Source organism: Nerophis lumbriciformis, linkage group LG26 (genome assembly GCF_033978685.3).
Source record: "Nerophis lumbriciformis linkage group LG26, RoL_Nlum_v2.1, whole genome shotgun sequence".
NCBI classification, from domain to species: domain Eukaryota; kingdom Metazoa; phylum Chordata; class Actinopteri; order Syngnathiformes; family Syngnathidae; genus Nerophis; species Nerophis lumbriciformis.
Genome location: NC_084573.2, coordinates 8,443,269 through 8,457,769, shown reverse-complemented (window position 1 = coordinate 8,457,769; position 14,501 = coordinate 8,443,269). Strand labels below are relative to the sequence as shown.

The 14,501-nt window shown below is 37.3% G+C and overlaps 1 protein-coding gene across 3 annotated transcripts in view; it reads left to right on the top strand.

The window, feature by feature from the left end:
- Window positions 1-14,501, top strand: part of brf1a (BRF1 general transcription factor IIIB subunit a) — a 233,891-nt gene that overhangs the window by 179,599 nt on the left and 39,791 nt on the right. For all 3 annotated transcript variants that reach the window (XM_061987474.2, XM_072916242.1, XM_072916241.1), the window contains exon 17: window positions 12,871-12,922. In XM_061987474.2, coding sequence (XP_061843458.2) covers window positions 12,871-12,922 — 52 coding nt within the window. The remainder of the gene's footprint in view (window positions 1-12,870; window positions 12,923-14,501) is intronic.

Sequence of the window (14,501 nt, the reverse complement as noted above, 5' to 3'; positions counted from 1 at the left end):
GTTAAAAAAAATAATGCACTTTGTGACTTCAATAATAAATATGGCAGTGCCATGTTGGCATTTTTTTCCATAACTTGAGTTGATTTATTTTGGAAAACCTTGTTACATTGGGGCATCACAACAAAATTAGTGACCTACTGGTTAGAGTGTCCGCCCTGAGATCGCTAGGTTGTGAGTTCAAACCCCGGCCGAGTCATACCAAAGACTATAAAAATGGGAGCCATTACCTCCCTGCTTGGCACTCAGCATCAAGGGTTGGAATTGGGGGTTAAATCACCAAAAATGATTCCCGGGCGCGGCACCGCTGCTGCCCACTGCTCCCCTCACCTCCCAGGGGGTGAACAAGGATGATGGGTCAAATGCAGAGGACAAATTTCACCACACCTAGTGTGTGTGTGTGTGACAACCATTGGTACTTTAACTTAACTTTTAACAACAAAATTAGGCATAATAATGTGTTAATTCCACGACTGTATATATCAGTATCGGTTGATATCGGAATATGTAATTAAGAGTTGGACAATATCGGAATATCGGATATCGGCAAAAAAGCCATTATCGGACATCTCTAGTTTTGATCATATCTATTTACTTGCATTTTCAAAAGTCTTTAGGTGTCATCAATCAGATATATATGATAATAGCTTCAATATATAGGCAACTTGTTTTGTTTTAACATTTTTACAATATTGCTTGTTTCCAACAGTATCTAAAAATGTTTGCGTCTTTACGGCACATGTATGATGCACTTTGTGGTTGTCTCGCACAAGGGTTAGCCATCATGCTAACTAGAGATGTCCGATAATGGCTTTTTTGCCGATATCCGATATTCCGATATTGTCCAACTCTTAATTACCGATTCCGATATCAACCGATACCGATATATACAGTCGTGGGATTAACACATTATTATGCCTAATTTTGTTGTGATGCCCCGCTGGATGCATTAAACAATGTAACAAGGTTTTCCAAAATAAATCAACTCAAGTTACGGGGAAAAAAAGCCAACATGGCACTGCCATATTTATTATTGAAGTCACAAAGTGCATTATTTTTTTTTAACATGCCTCTAAACAGCAGCTTGGAATTTGGGACATGCTCTCCCTGAGAGAGCATGAGGAGGTTGAGGTGGGCGGGGTAGGGGTAGGGGATAGCGGGGGTGTATATTGTCGCGTCCCGGAAGAGTTAGTGCTGCAAGGGTTTCTGGGTATTTGTTCTGTTGTGTTGCGGTGCGGATGTTCTCCCGAAATGTGTTTGTCATTCTTGTTTGGTGTGGGTTCACAGTGTGGCGTATATTTGTAACAGTGTTAAAGTTGTTTATACGGCCACCCTCAGTGTGACCTGTATGGCTATTGACCAAGTATGCATTGCATTCACTTGTGTGTGTGAGAAGCCGTAGATATTATGTGACTGGGCCCGCACGCAAAGGCAGTGCCTTCAAGGTTTATTGGCGCTCTGTACTTCTCCCTACGTCCGTGTACACAGCGGCGTTTTAAAAAGTCATACATTTTACTTTTTGAAACCGATACCGATAATTTCCGATATTACATTTTAAAGTATTTATCGGCCGATAATATCGGCAGTCCGATATTATCGGACATCCCTAATGTTAACCCTAACTCTCCGGCCACACGCAGTTGGGCGAGTGGCCGTGCCAGCAACCTGAGGGTTCCTGGTTCGATCCCCAACTTCTACCAACCTCGTCACGTCCGTTGTGTCCTTGAGCAAGACACTTCACCCTTGCTCCTGATGGGTCGTGGTTATGGCCTTGCATGGCAGTTCCCGCCATCAGTGTGTGAATGTGTGTGTGAATGGGTAAATGTGGAAGTAGTGTCAAAGCGCTTTGAGTACCATTATTTTCGGACTATAAGTCGCAGTTTTTTTTCATAGTTTGGCCGGGGGTGCGACTTATACTCAGGAGCATGTGAAATGATTAGCACATTAGCGTAAAATATCAAATAATATTATTTATCTCATTGACGTAAGAGACTAGACGTATAAGATTTCATGGGATTTAGCGATTAGGAGTGACAGATTGTTTGGTAAACGTATAGCATGTTCTATATGTTATAGTTATTTGAATGACTCTTACCATAATATGTTACGTTAACATACCAGTTGCTTATTTATGCCTCATATAACGTACACTTATTCAGCCTGTTGTTCACTATTCTTTATTTATTTTAAATTGCCTTTCAAATGTCTATTCTTGCTGTTGGCTTTTATCAAATACATTTCCCCAAAAAATGCGACTTATACTCCAGTGCGACTTATATATGTTTTTTCCCTTCTTTATTATGCATTTTCGGCCGGTGCGACTTATACTCTGGAGCGACTTATACTCCAAAAAAGTATATATGTAATGTAGTAACAGGCACATTCATAATAACAGTATATTTACGTATTTTGTGAAAGAGAACCAGTGGCAGTAGCTCGACAAAGAGGGCGGTGCGTAACTGGCAATCTGGATGTGACACACTCACAGACTTTCTAATTGGTTGAAACGGTGGAGGGCGGGGCATCGAAATTAAAACAATAATATTTTGGGGCTGTAAATCTCATTTTAAAATTACCATATCCCGGCTGAACTATTGTTTCCAGTTATAGAGGTATTCGAAAATAACATGATTTCTTAATGCCTTTTACCATATCAGGGTCATTTAATGATGACTTGACATGACATTTCTACATATGGCTCCTTTATATTGAAACGTAACTAGTTACCCTGTAAAAAAAAAAAAAAAACATTTACAGATTTTATGATTTAAAAAAAACGGTAGAATTTTACCAAAAAATTACACCAAATACTGCAAGTTGGAAGAACTGTGCCACAATACGAAGGTCCTGAGTAGTCCTGAGTTCAATCCCGGGCTCGGGATCTAAATTTCCCCCATAAATGTGACTTATACTCCAGTGCGACTTATATATGTTTTTTTCCTTCTTTATTATGCATTTTCGGCCGGTGCGACTTACACTCCGAAAAATACGGTGCCTTGAAGGTAGAAAAGCGCAATATAAGTACAAACCCCGTTTCCATATGAGTTGGGAAATTGTGTTAGATGTAAATATAAACGGAATACAATGATTTGCAAATCCTTTTCAACCCATATTCAGTTGAATATGCTACAAAGACAACATATTTGATGTTCAAACTCATAAACTTTTTTTTTTTTTTTGCAAATAATAATTAACTTAGAATTTCATGGCTGCAACATGTGCCAACGTAGTTGGGATAGGGCGTGTTCACCACTGTGTTACATGGCCTTTCCTTTTAACAACACTCAGTAAATGTTTGGGAACTGAGGAGACACATTTTTGAAGCTTCTCAGGTGGAATTCTTTCCCATTCTTGCTTGATGTACAGCTTAAGTTGTTCAACAGTCCGGGGGTCTCCGTTGTGCTATTTTAGGCTTCATAATGCACCACACATTTTACATGGGAGACTGGTCTGGACTACAGGCAGGCCAGTCTAGTACCCACACTCTTTTACTATGAAGCCACGTTGATGTAACACATGGCTTGGCATTGTCTTGCTGAAATAAGCAGGGTTGTCCATGGTTACCTTGCCTGGATGGCAACATATGTTGCTCCAAAACCTGTATGTACCTTTCAGCATTAATGGCACCTTCACAGATGTGTAAGTTACCCATGTCTTGGGCACTAATACACCCCCATACCATCACACATGCTGGCTTTTACACTTTGCGCCTATAACAATCCGGATGGTTCTTTTCCTCTTTGGTCCGGAGGACACGACGTCCACAGTTTCCAAAAACCATTTGAAATGTGGACTCGTCAGACCACAGAACACTTTTCCACTTTGTATCAGTCCATCTTAGATGAGCTCAAGCCCAGCGAAGCCGACGGCGTTTCTGGGTGTTGTTGATAAACGGTTTTCGCCGTGCATAGGAGAGTTTTAACTTGCACTTACAGATGTAGCGACCAACTGTAGTTACTGACAGTGGGTTTCTGATGTGTTCCTGACCCCATGTGGTGATATCCTTTACACACTGATGTCGCTTGTTGATGCAGTACAGCCTGAGGGATCGAAGGTCACGGGCTTAGCTGCTTACGTGCAGTGATTTCTCCAGATTCTCTGAACCCTTTGATGATATTACGGACCGTAGATGGTGAAATCCGTAAATTCCTTGCAATAGCTGGTTGAGAAAGGTTTTTCTTAAACTGTTCAACAATTTGCTCACGCATTTGTTGACAAAGTGGTGACCCTCGCCCCATCCTTGTTTGAGCATTTCATGGAATCTACTTTTATACCCAATCATGGCACCCACCTGTTCCCAATTTGCCTGTTCACCTGTGGGATGTTCCAAATAAGTGTTTGATGACTTTATCAGTATTTATTGCCACCTTTCCCAACTTCTTTGTCACGTGTTGCTGGCATCAAATTCAGTTTGAACATCAAATATGTTGTCTTTGTAGCATATTCAACTGAATATGGGTTGAAAATGATTTGCAAATCATTGTATTCCGTTTATATTTACATCTAACACAATTTCCCAACTCGTATGGAAACGGGGTTTGTATAAGCCATCTATGCTAATTTGGTCAGTGACTTGTAGTGACGCAGGTTAGCCATCCGAGTCTGGCGTGAGATTGTCACTGGCTGAGGTGTGTTGGCTGCTAACGCTCCAGTGGTTAATCTCACCCCACCAGTTACTGCTCTCAGATGTGTGTGAGGGACGGGACCACCGCCACGCAGCGCTAAGTGACCCGGAAAGACCCGCCCATCTGGAGGACATGTTGCATCCCTCGTCAAGCAGCCTCGCATGGCAGAGCGGGTTATTAAAAATGTCCGCTTCCTGGCCCGCTTGCGTGTGTGTGCGAGAAATGAGGTCGGCGGCCGGCTTTATCATTCGTTATTTACAGCGAATTTCCTCTCAGAACTAATTTCATCCCACCCTTGTTAGCATCCTTCCGCCTCGTTAGCGCTTGATTGAATGAGTGCGCGCTGCATATCCCCCGCCCCGTCCTTTCACTGTCACTCTGCTGGTTTGGCCATTAGTGGTGTGCAGATCCATGCTGAAAAATCGATACCGCCGATCTTGGTGCTCTAATATCAATCTTAAAATCTAAATATTGATACTTTAGTTCAGGGGTGTCCAAACTTTTTCCACCAAGGGCCGCATACTGAAAAGTCAAAATTTGATATATCCATCCATCCATCCATTTTCTACCGCTTATCTCTTTCTGGGTCACGGCAGGGGGCTGGAGCCTTTCTCAGCTACAATCGGGCGGAAGGCGGGGTACACCCTGGACAAGTCGCCACCTCATCACAGGGCCAAAATGTTATATATTTAAAAAAAACTAAAAACAGCTATGTATTATAGGTGACTAAGTATATTACTATTAATAAAAAAAATAAAAAATAAAAACAGCTATGTATTATAGGTGACTAAGTATATTACTATTAATAAAAATAAAAATAAATAAAAACAGCTATGTATTAGAGGTGACTAAATATATTACTATTAATAAAAAAAACTAAAAACAGCTATGTATTATAGGTGACTAAGTATATTACTATTAATAAAAATAGAAAATTAAACTAAAAACAGCTATGTATTATAGGTGACTAAGTATATTACTATTAATAAAAATAAAAAATAAATAAAAACAGCTATGTATTATAGGTGACTTAGTATATTACTATTAATTTTAAAAAAACAACCTAAAAACAGCTATGTATTATAGGTGACTAAGTTTATTACTATTAATAAAAATAAATAAATAAAAACAGCTATGTATTATAGGTGACTAAGTATATTGCTATTAATAAAAAAAATAAGAAAATAAAAACAGCTATGTATTATAGGTGTCTAAGTATATTACTATTAATTTTAAAAAAACAACCTAAAAACAGCTATGTATTATAGGTGAATAAGTTTATTACTATTAATTTAAAAAAAAAACTAAAAACAGCTATGTATTATAGGTGACTAAGTATATTACTATTATTAAAAAATAAAAACAGCTATGTATTATAGGTGACTAAGTATAATACTATTAATAAAAAAAAACGAAAAACAGCTATGTATTATAGGTGACTAAGTATATTACTATTAATAAATAAAATAAAAACACCTATGTATTATAGGTGACTAAGTATATTACTATTAATAAAAAATAAAATAAAAACAGCTATGTATTATAGGTGACTAAGTATATTGCTATTAATAAAAATTAAAAATAAACCAAAACAGCTATGTATTATAGGTGACTAAGTATATTACTATTAATAAAAAACCAAAACAAAAAAAACCAGCTATGTATTATAGGTGACTAAGTATATTGCTATTAATAAAATGAAAATAAAAACAGCTATGTATTATAGGTGACTAAGTATATTACTATTAATAAAAAACAAACAAAAAAACAGCTATGTATTATAGGTGACTAAGTATATTACTATTAATAAAAAAAACAACAACTAAAAACAGCTATGTATTAAAGGTGACTAAATATATTACTATTAATAAAATAAAAAATAAAAACAGCTATGTATTATAGGTGACTAAGTATATTACTATTAATAAAATAAAAATAAAAACAGCTATGTATTATAGGTGACTAAGTATATTACTATTAATTAAAAAAAATAGAAAAAATTAAAACAGCTATGTATTATAGGTGACTAAGTATATTACTATTAATTATCGGTTACTTTTTCTCATTACATACCAGTTTTTTTGCTCTTTTTTATTTTTTTTGGAAATTTTTTCTATTGTTTTTTTCCCATGTAGGAATAGAATAAAAATAATATGACTGTGTGACTGCATAACCTAATGTCAAAAATTCTGCCTGTACAAAAACATTCATGTTCAGCTACAGTGTTTACTACGGTTGTTGTCATTTGTCACATTAGGTCATAAGTCAGTATTTTATTTTTTTATTAACTTAACAAACTTTGTTTAAATTAAGTATATTTTTTATTTTTATTTTGAGAGCTTCTAATATTTTAGGTCAGAAGCGTCTACTTTTTTTTCATCAAGGGCTGCATACTGAAAACTCAAGTATGGAGGGGTTATTTTGACATTTTTTTATTTAAAAAAAGGCTTTAAAATGATATTTATTTAAAGACACAATTGTGTGTATATTATTATTAATTTAACAATTTCAGCTTTTTCTTACGGAGCCCCTAAATAGACATGGGGGAATTTTTTTTTGTTATCATTTTTTATTTTATTTTTATTTTTTTTAGACATTTATCTCGTTTGCACGAGAAACTATCTCATGCGCACGAGATACATGTCTAAAAAAAATATAACAATAAATAATACATTTTTTTTATTTTTTTATAATTTTATAAAAGGTTTGTCGTGCAAACGAGATACATGTCTAAAAAAAATAAATAAATAAATAAATTATAGTTTCTCGTGCGCACGAGATACATGTCTAAAAAAAACAAACAAAAAAACAATTATAAACATTTTTTACCCCCCCCATGTCCCTTTAGGGCAGGGCTGTCAAACTCAAATACAGAGTGGGCCAAAATTTAAAACTGAACAAAGCCGCGGGCCAAGGTTGAACAAATTAACCTTTAACGTACTCTACGAGCTATCGTCATGTCCGCTTTTCATCCATTCTAACATCGTTCAGACCCAGTCACAAGATATGTGCGGCTTCTGTACGCACACACGAGCGAATGCAAGGCATACTTGGTCAACAGCCATACAGGTCACACTGAGGGTGCCAGTATAAAAAAACGTTAACACTGTTACAAATATACGCCACACTGTGAATCTACACCAAACAAGAATGACAAACACATTTCGGGAGAACATCCGCACCGTAACACAACATAAACACAACAGCACAAATGCCCAGAATCCTTTGCAGCACTAACTCTTCCGGGACGCTACAATATACACCCCCGCTGCCACCAAACCCCCCTTCCTCCCACACACACACCTTGTAGCGTCCCGAAAGAGTTAGTGCTGCAAAGGGTTCTGGTTTGGTGTGGATTCACAGTGTGGCGTATATTTCTAACAGTGTTAAAGTTTTTTATTCGGCTACCCTCAGTGTAAACTGTATCGCTGTTGATGAAGTATGCGTTGCATTCTAATGTGTGTGCATGCAGAAGCCGCACATGTTATGTGACTGGGCCAGAACTCGTTGGGCTGACTGGCTGGCGTTTGGAAGACTCCCGGGAGGATCGGCGCTCCAGCTTTAGTGTTAATTTGATATCGCCTCAAGGGCCAAGTGAAATTACACGGCGGGCCAAATTTGGCCCGCGGACCAGAGTTTGACACCCATGCTTTAGGGGCTCCGTATTTTCTCAATACATTCCGATGTTTTGCTCTTTTTTTCTTACATTATTACTGTTTTGGTTTTTTTAGATACATAAGCGGTAGAAAAATGAATGGATGGATGGATGTTATTTAAAATACACAACTTTAAAAATTTCAGCAGACATGTTCGAAATATTTGCGCCAAGCATCGGTATCGCCGATACCATCCTGAATTTGACTTGGCATCAGATCGTAAAGGAAATCAGTGGTATCGCACATCACCAGCGGACAGAAATGACCAACACATGTGTTTATTATTTATTTTTTAAATGTTTATTATGATTGTTGTCATTTGTCACATTAGGTCATAAATCAGTATTTTATTTTTTTATTAACTTACCAAACTTTGTTTAAATTAAGTATATTTTTTATTTTTATTTTGAGAGCTTCTAATATTTTAGGTCAGGAGCGTCTACATTTTTTTCATCAAGGGCTGCATACTGAAAAGTAAGTATAGAGGGGTTATTTTGACATTTTTTAATAAAAAAAAAAAAAAGGCTTTAAAATGATATTTATTTAAAGACACAATTTTGTGTATATTATTATTAATTTAACAATTTCAGCTTTTTCTTATGGAGCCCCTAAAGGGACATGGGGGAATTTTTTTTGGTATAATATTTTATTTTATTTATTTTATTTTATTTTTTTAGACATGTATCTCGTTTGCACGAGAAACATGTCTAAAAAAAAAAAAAAATAATAATTTTTATTTTTATTTTTTATTTTTATTTTTTCTAGACATGTATCTCGTTTGCATGTCTAAAAAAAAAAATAATAATAATAAATTATTTTTTTATTTATTTATAATTTTATAAAAAGTTTCTCGTGCAAACGAGATACATGTCTAAAAAAAATAAATGAATTAAAATAAATTATAGTTTCTCGTGCGCACGAGATACATGTCTAAAAAATTTTTTTTAAAACAATTATACATTTCTTTTTCCCCCATGTCCCTTTAGGGGCTCCGTATTTTCTCAATACATTCCGATGTTTTGCCCTTTTTTTCTTACATTATTACTGTTTTTTTTGTGGATTTTTTTAGATACATAAGCGGTAGAAAAATGAATGGATGGATGGATGTTATTTAAAATACACAACTTTAAAAATTTTAGCAGACATGTTCGAAATATTTGCGGCAAGTATCCGTATCACCGATACCATCCTGAATTTGACTTGGTATCAGATCGTAAAGGAAATCAGTGATATCGCACATCACCAGCAGACAGAAATGACCAACACATGTTACACTGACACGAACATGCAAAATAGCGACAAAAAGCAGAAAAAATTAGTTTTGACGGTGATGTCATTGTAATGGTGGTCGTTAAGTATTTATCATATGACACATGGATCGCCCCCGGGGCGTCTCGTCGAGCACATGTATGACTCGACCCTGAACAGCGGGAAGCGATTCGCCATACTAGCTGTGATTTTCTCCCCCCCCCCCCCCCCCCCGGCCCCTCCCCCGCTCCAGGCAGATTAATTAGGAGCTCGCTCTTATCAGCGCGGGGAGAACATTTACTGTAAGCCGCCAGGGAGCGCGGGGCTGGTGGGAAGGTGTGTGTGGGGGGGGAGGGGCATCGCTGCTGCCGTTGCCTGGGGTGACGCTGGCAGCAAACGCTCTCGCCGCTGATTGTGTGAGCGGGTGTCTGCAAGGAGATTGTAGCTGTCAGTCAGACGTACAATTCCATTCTCACGCCGTCCTGTGACAATACTCTGTAATGGTAACGTCCCACTTTTGGACGGTCCCCCAGTCGGAGGGTTGACAAGCGTTTATGCCCCAAGGATGTTCATCAACTTCATTGAACAAAACCTCCAGCAAATCGCAAACGTTTGTCTCCTTTCTTTCACACATAAACCCCACTTTTTTTCCCACTGGTGTGCATTTCACACAGAACACAGCTTAGTGGAATATTACAGTAACTGCAACACGGCGTCCCCCAAACACATTCTGTAATTACAATCCGCATCTGCTGTGGTGTAAACAAGTCTTGACAAACGCTTGAGAAGTGTTACACAAGTGTTATGCTATGGCACACCTGGAATAGGTTGTATTCAGTAGGGATGGTGTTCGAAACCGGTTCTCCCGGTTGTTCGATAAGAAAAGAACCGTTCGATAAGAAAAGAACTGTCAAATATGGTGAGTTTTGAAGCATGTTAAGGGGGTCAAATTACAACTCAAAGAGGCAAAAATGACTGTTTTTACGAAATTTTTGTTTTGAAGGGGGAATTGCCAACTTCCTGTTGATTTTTGCTGAAGGATGTCAGTGTATGAAATCTAGGTCTAAGTCAGACCTACATAGAAGTTTTTGTTTCATGTCTCTACAATATTCCTACTGGAAGTTACAGGCCGTTTTGTCTGTGTTTTTTCCTAGGAGGCGCTAGAGCGCAATTTTGATGGTTTGGTTTTTTTATTAGATGGCAATTTTCGCCAGTCCTGATGTGTGTGTCAAATATGGTGAGTTTTGAAGCATGTTAAGGGGGTCGAATTGCAACTCAAAGAGGAAAAAATGACTGTTTTTACGAAATTTTTGTTTTGAAGGGGGAATTGCCAACTACCTGTTGATTTTTGCTGAAGGATGACAGTGTATGAAATCTAGGTCTAAGTCAGACCTACATAGAGGTTTTTGTTTCATGTCTCTACAATATTCCTACTGGAAGTTACAGGCCGTTTTGTCTGTTTTTTCCTAGGGGGCGCTAGAGCGCAATTTTGATAGTTTTTTTTTTTTTTATTAGATGGCAATTTTCGCCAGTCCTGATGTGTGTGTCAAATATGGTGAGTTTTGAAGCATGTTAAGGGGGTCAAATTACAACTCAAAGAGGCAAAAATGACTGTTTTTACGAAATTTTTGTTTTGAAGGGGGAATTTCCAACTTCCTGTTGATTTTTGCTGAAGGATGTCAGTGTGTGAAATCTGGGTCTAAGTCAGACCTACATAGAGGTTTTTGTTTCATGTCTCTACAATATTCCTACTGGAAGTTACAGGCCGTTTTGTCTGTGTTTTTTCCTCGGGGGCACTAGAGCGCAATTTTGATAGTTTTTTTTATTTTTTTATTAGATGGCAATTTTCGCCAGTCCTGATTTGTGTGTCAAATATGGTGAGTTTTGAAGCATGTTAAGGGGGTCAAATTACAACTCAAAGAGGCAAAAATGACTGTTTTTACGAAATGTTTGTTTTGAAGGGGGAATTGCCAACTTCCTGTTGATTTTTGCTGAAGGATGTCAGTGTATGAAATCTAGGTCTAAGTCAGACCTACATAGAGGTTTTTGTTTCATGTCTCTACAATATTCCTACTGGAAGTTACAGGCTGTTTTGTCTGTGTTTTTTCCTAGGGGGCGCTAGAGCGCAATTTTGATAGTTTTTTTTTTTTTATTAGATGGCAATTTTCGCCAGTCCTGATGTGTGTGTCAAATATGGTGAGTTTTGAAGCATGTTAAGGGGGTCAAATTACAACTCAAAGAGGCAAAAATGACTGTTTTTACGAAATGTTTGTTTTGAAGGGGGAATTGCCAACTTCCTGTTGATTTTTGCTGAAGGATGTCAGTGTATGAAATCTAGGTCTAAGTCAGACCTACATAGAGGTTTTTGTTTCATGTCTCTGCAATATTCCTACTGGAAGTTACAGGCCATTTTGTCTGTGTTTTTTCCTAGGGGGCGCTAGAGCGCAATTTTGATAGTTTTTTTTAATTTTTTTTATTAGATGGCAATTTTCGCCAGTCCTGATGTGTGTGTCAAATATGGTGAGTTTTGAAGCATGTTAAGGGGGTCAAATTACAACTCAAAGAGGCAAAAATGACTGTTTTTATGAAATTTTTGTTTTGAAGGGGGAATTGCCAACTTCCTGTTGATTTTTGCTGAAAGATGTCAGTGTATGAAATCTAGGTCTAAGTCAGACCTACATAGAGGTTTTTGTTTCATGTCTCTACAATATTCCTACTGGAAGTTACAGGCTGTTTTGTCTGTGTTTTTTCCTAGGGGGCGCTAGAGCGCAATTTTGATAGTTTTTTTTTTTTATTAGATGGCAATTTTCACCAGTCCTGATGTGTGTGTCAAATATGGTGAGTTTTGAAGCATGTTAAGGGGGTCAAATTGCAACTCAAAGAGGCAAAAATGACTGTTTTTACGAAATGTTTGTTTTGAAGGGGGAATTGCCAACTTCCTGTTGATTTTTGCTGAAGGATGTCAGTGTATGAAATCTAGGTCTAAGTCAGACCTACATAGAGGTTTTTGTTTCATGTCTCTACAATATTCCTACTGGAAGTTACAGGCCGTTTTGTCTGTGTTTTTTCCTAAGGGGCGCTAGAGCGCAATTTTGATAGTTTTTTTTATTTTTATTAGATGGCAATTTTCGCCAGTCCTGATGTGTGTGTCAAATATGGTGAGTTTTGAAGCATGTTAAGGGGGTCAAATTACAACTCAAAGAGGCAAAAATGACTGTTTTTACGAAATTTTTGTTTTGAAGGGGGAATTGCCAACTTCCTGTTGATTTTTGCTGAAGTATGTCAGTGTATGAAAAATTACTGTTTTTACGAAAACTAAACAATGACTGTTGTTTTTTTTTTAGGTTACAACCGTTTGTCACTGGTCAACCCAACAAAAAGATGGCTATTGAGCAGGTAAGACCTCTTCATCATTGTTTTTATGACCCATCAGTAAACATGTTTACGACCTTGAAGGTCACCACCTCAACGTGTTTTATGTCGGAGCGATCACGGTGAAATAACACAGTTCACTGGCGTGATGCTCTACTCGAGCATGTGACCAAAGGTGGGCGTCTCTTTACAGTAGCAGTCTTTGAAGTTATTGGCTACTGTAAGGATATTGTGACATGTAATGTTGGAACACGTCTATGAACGTGTCTAACGAGGTAGTTAAAATGTCTTAGAACGTGCAACAATATAGGACTGGCAATGTAGAAACCCTTTCATGTCTAACAAAGTGGTAGAACATGGGTGAACACGCCTATGAACGTGTCTAACAATGTTGAACACGCCTATGAATGTGTCTATGTAGGAACACATCTATGAACACCTAACAATGTAGGAACACGTCTATGAACATGTAATAACAATGTAGGAACACGTCTATGAACATGTATTAACAATGTAGGAACACGTCTATGAACGTGTATTAACAATGTAGGAACACATGTATGAACGTGTATTAACAATGCAGGAACATGTCTATGAACGTGTAATAACAATGTAGGAACACGTCTATGAACACTTAACAATGTAGGAACACGTCTATGAACATGTATTAACAATGTAGGAACACGTCTATGAACGTGTATTAACAATGTAGGAACACATCTATGAACGTGTATTAACAATGCAGGAACATGTCTATGAACGTGTAATAACAATGTAGGAACACGTCTATGAACACTTAACAATGTAGGAACACGTCTATGAACATGTATTAACAATGTAGGAACACGTCTATGAACGTGTATTAACAATGTAGGAACACATCTATGAACGTGTATTAACAATGCAGGAACATGTCTATGAACGTGTAATAACAATGTAGGAACACGTCTATGAACACTTAACAATGTAGGAACACGTCTATGAACATGTATTAACAATATCGGAACACGTCTATGAACGTGTATTAACAATGTAGGAACACGTCTATGAACGTGTCTAACAATGTTGAACACGCCTATGAACGTGTATTAACAATGTAGGAACACGTCTATGAACGTGTATTAACAATGTAGGAACACGTCTATGAACGTGTATTAACAATGTAGGAACACATCTATGAACGTGTATTAACAATGCAGGAACATGTCTATGAACGTGTAATAACAATGTAGGAACACGTCTATGAACACTTAACAATGTAGGAACACGTCTATGAACATGTATTAACAATATCGGAACACGTCTATGAACGTGTATTAACAATGTAGGAACACGTCTATGAACGTGTCTAACAATGTTGAACACGCCTATGAACGTGTATTAACAATGTAGGAACACGTCTATGAACGTGTATTAACAATGTAGGAACACGTCTATGAACGTGTCTAACAATGTTGAACACGCCTATGAACGTGTATTAATGTAGGAACACGTCTATGAACGTGTATTAACAATGTAGGAACACGTCTATGAACGTGTATTAACAATGTAGGAACACGTCTATGAACGTGTCTAACAATGTTGAACACGTCTATGAACGTGT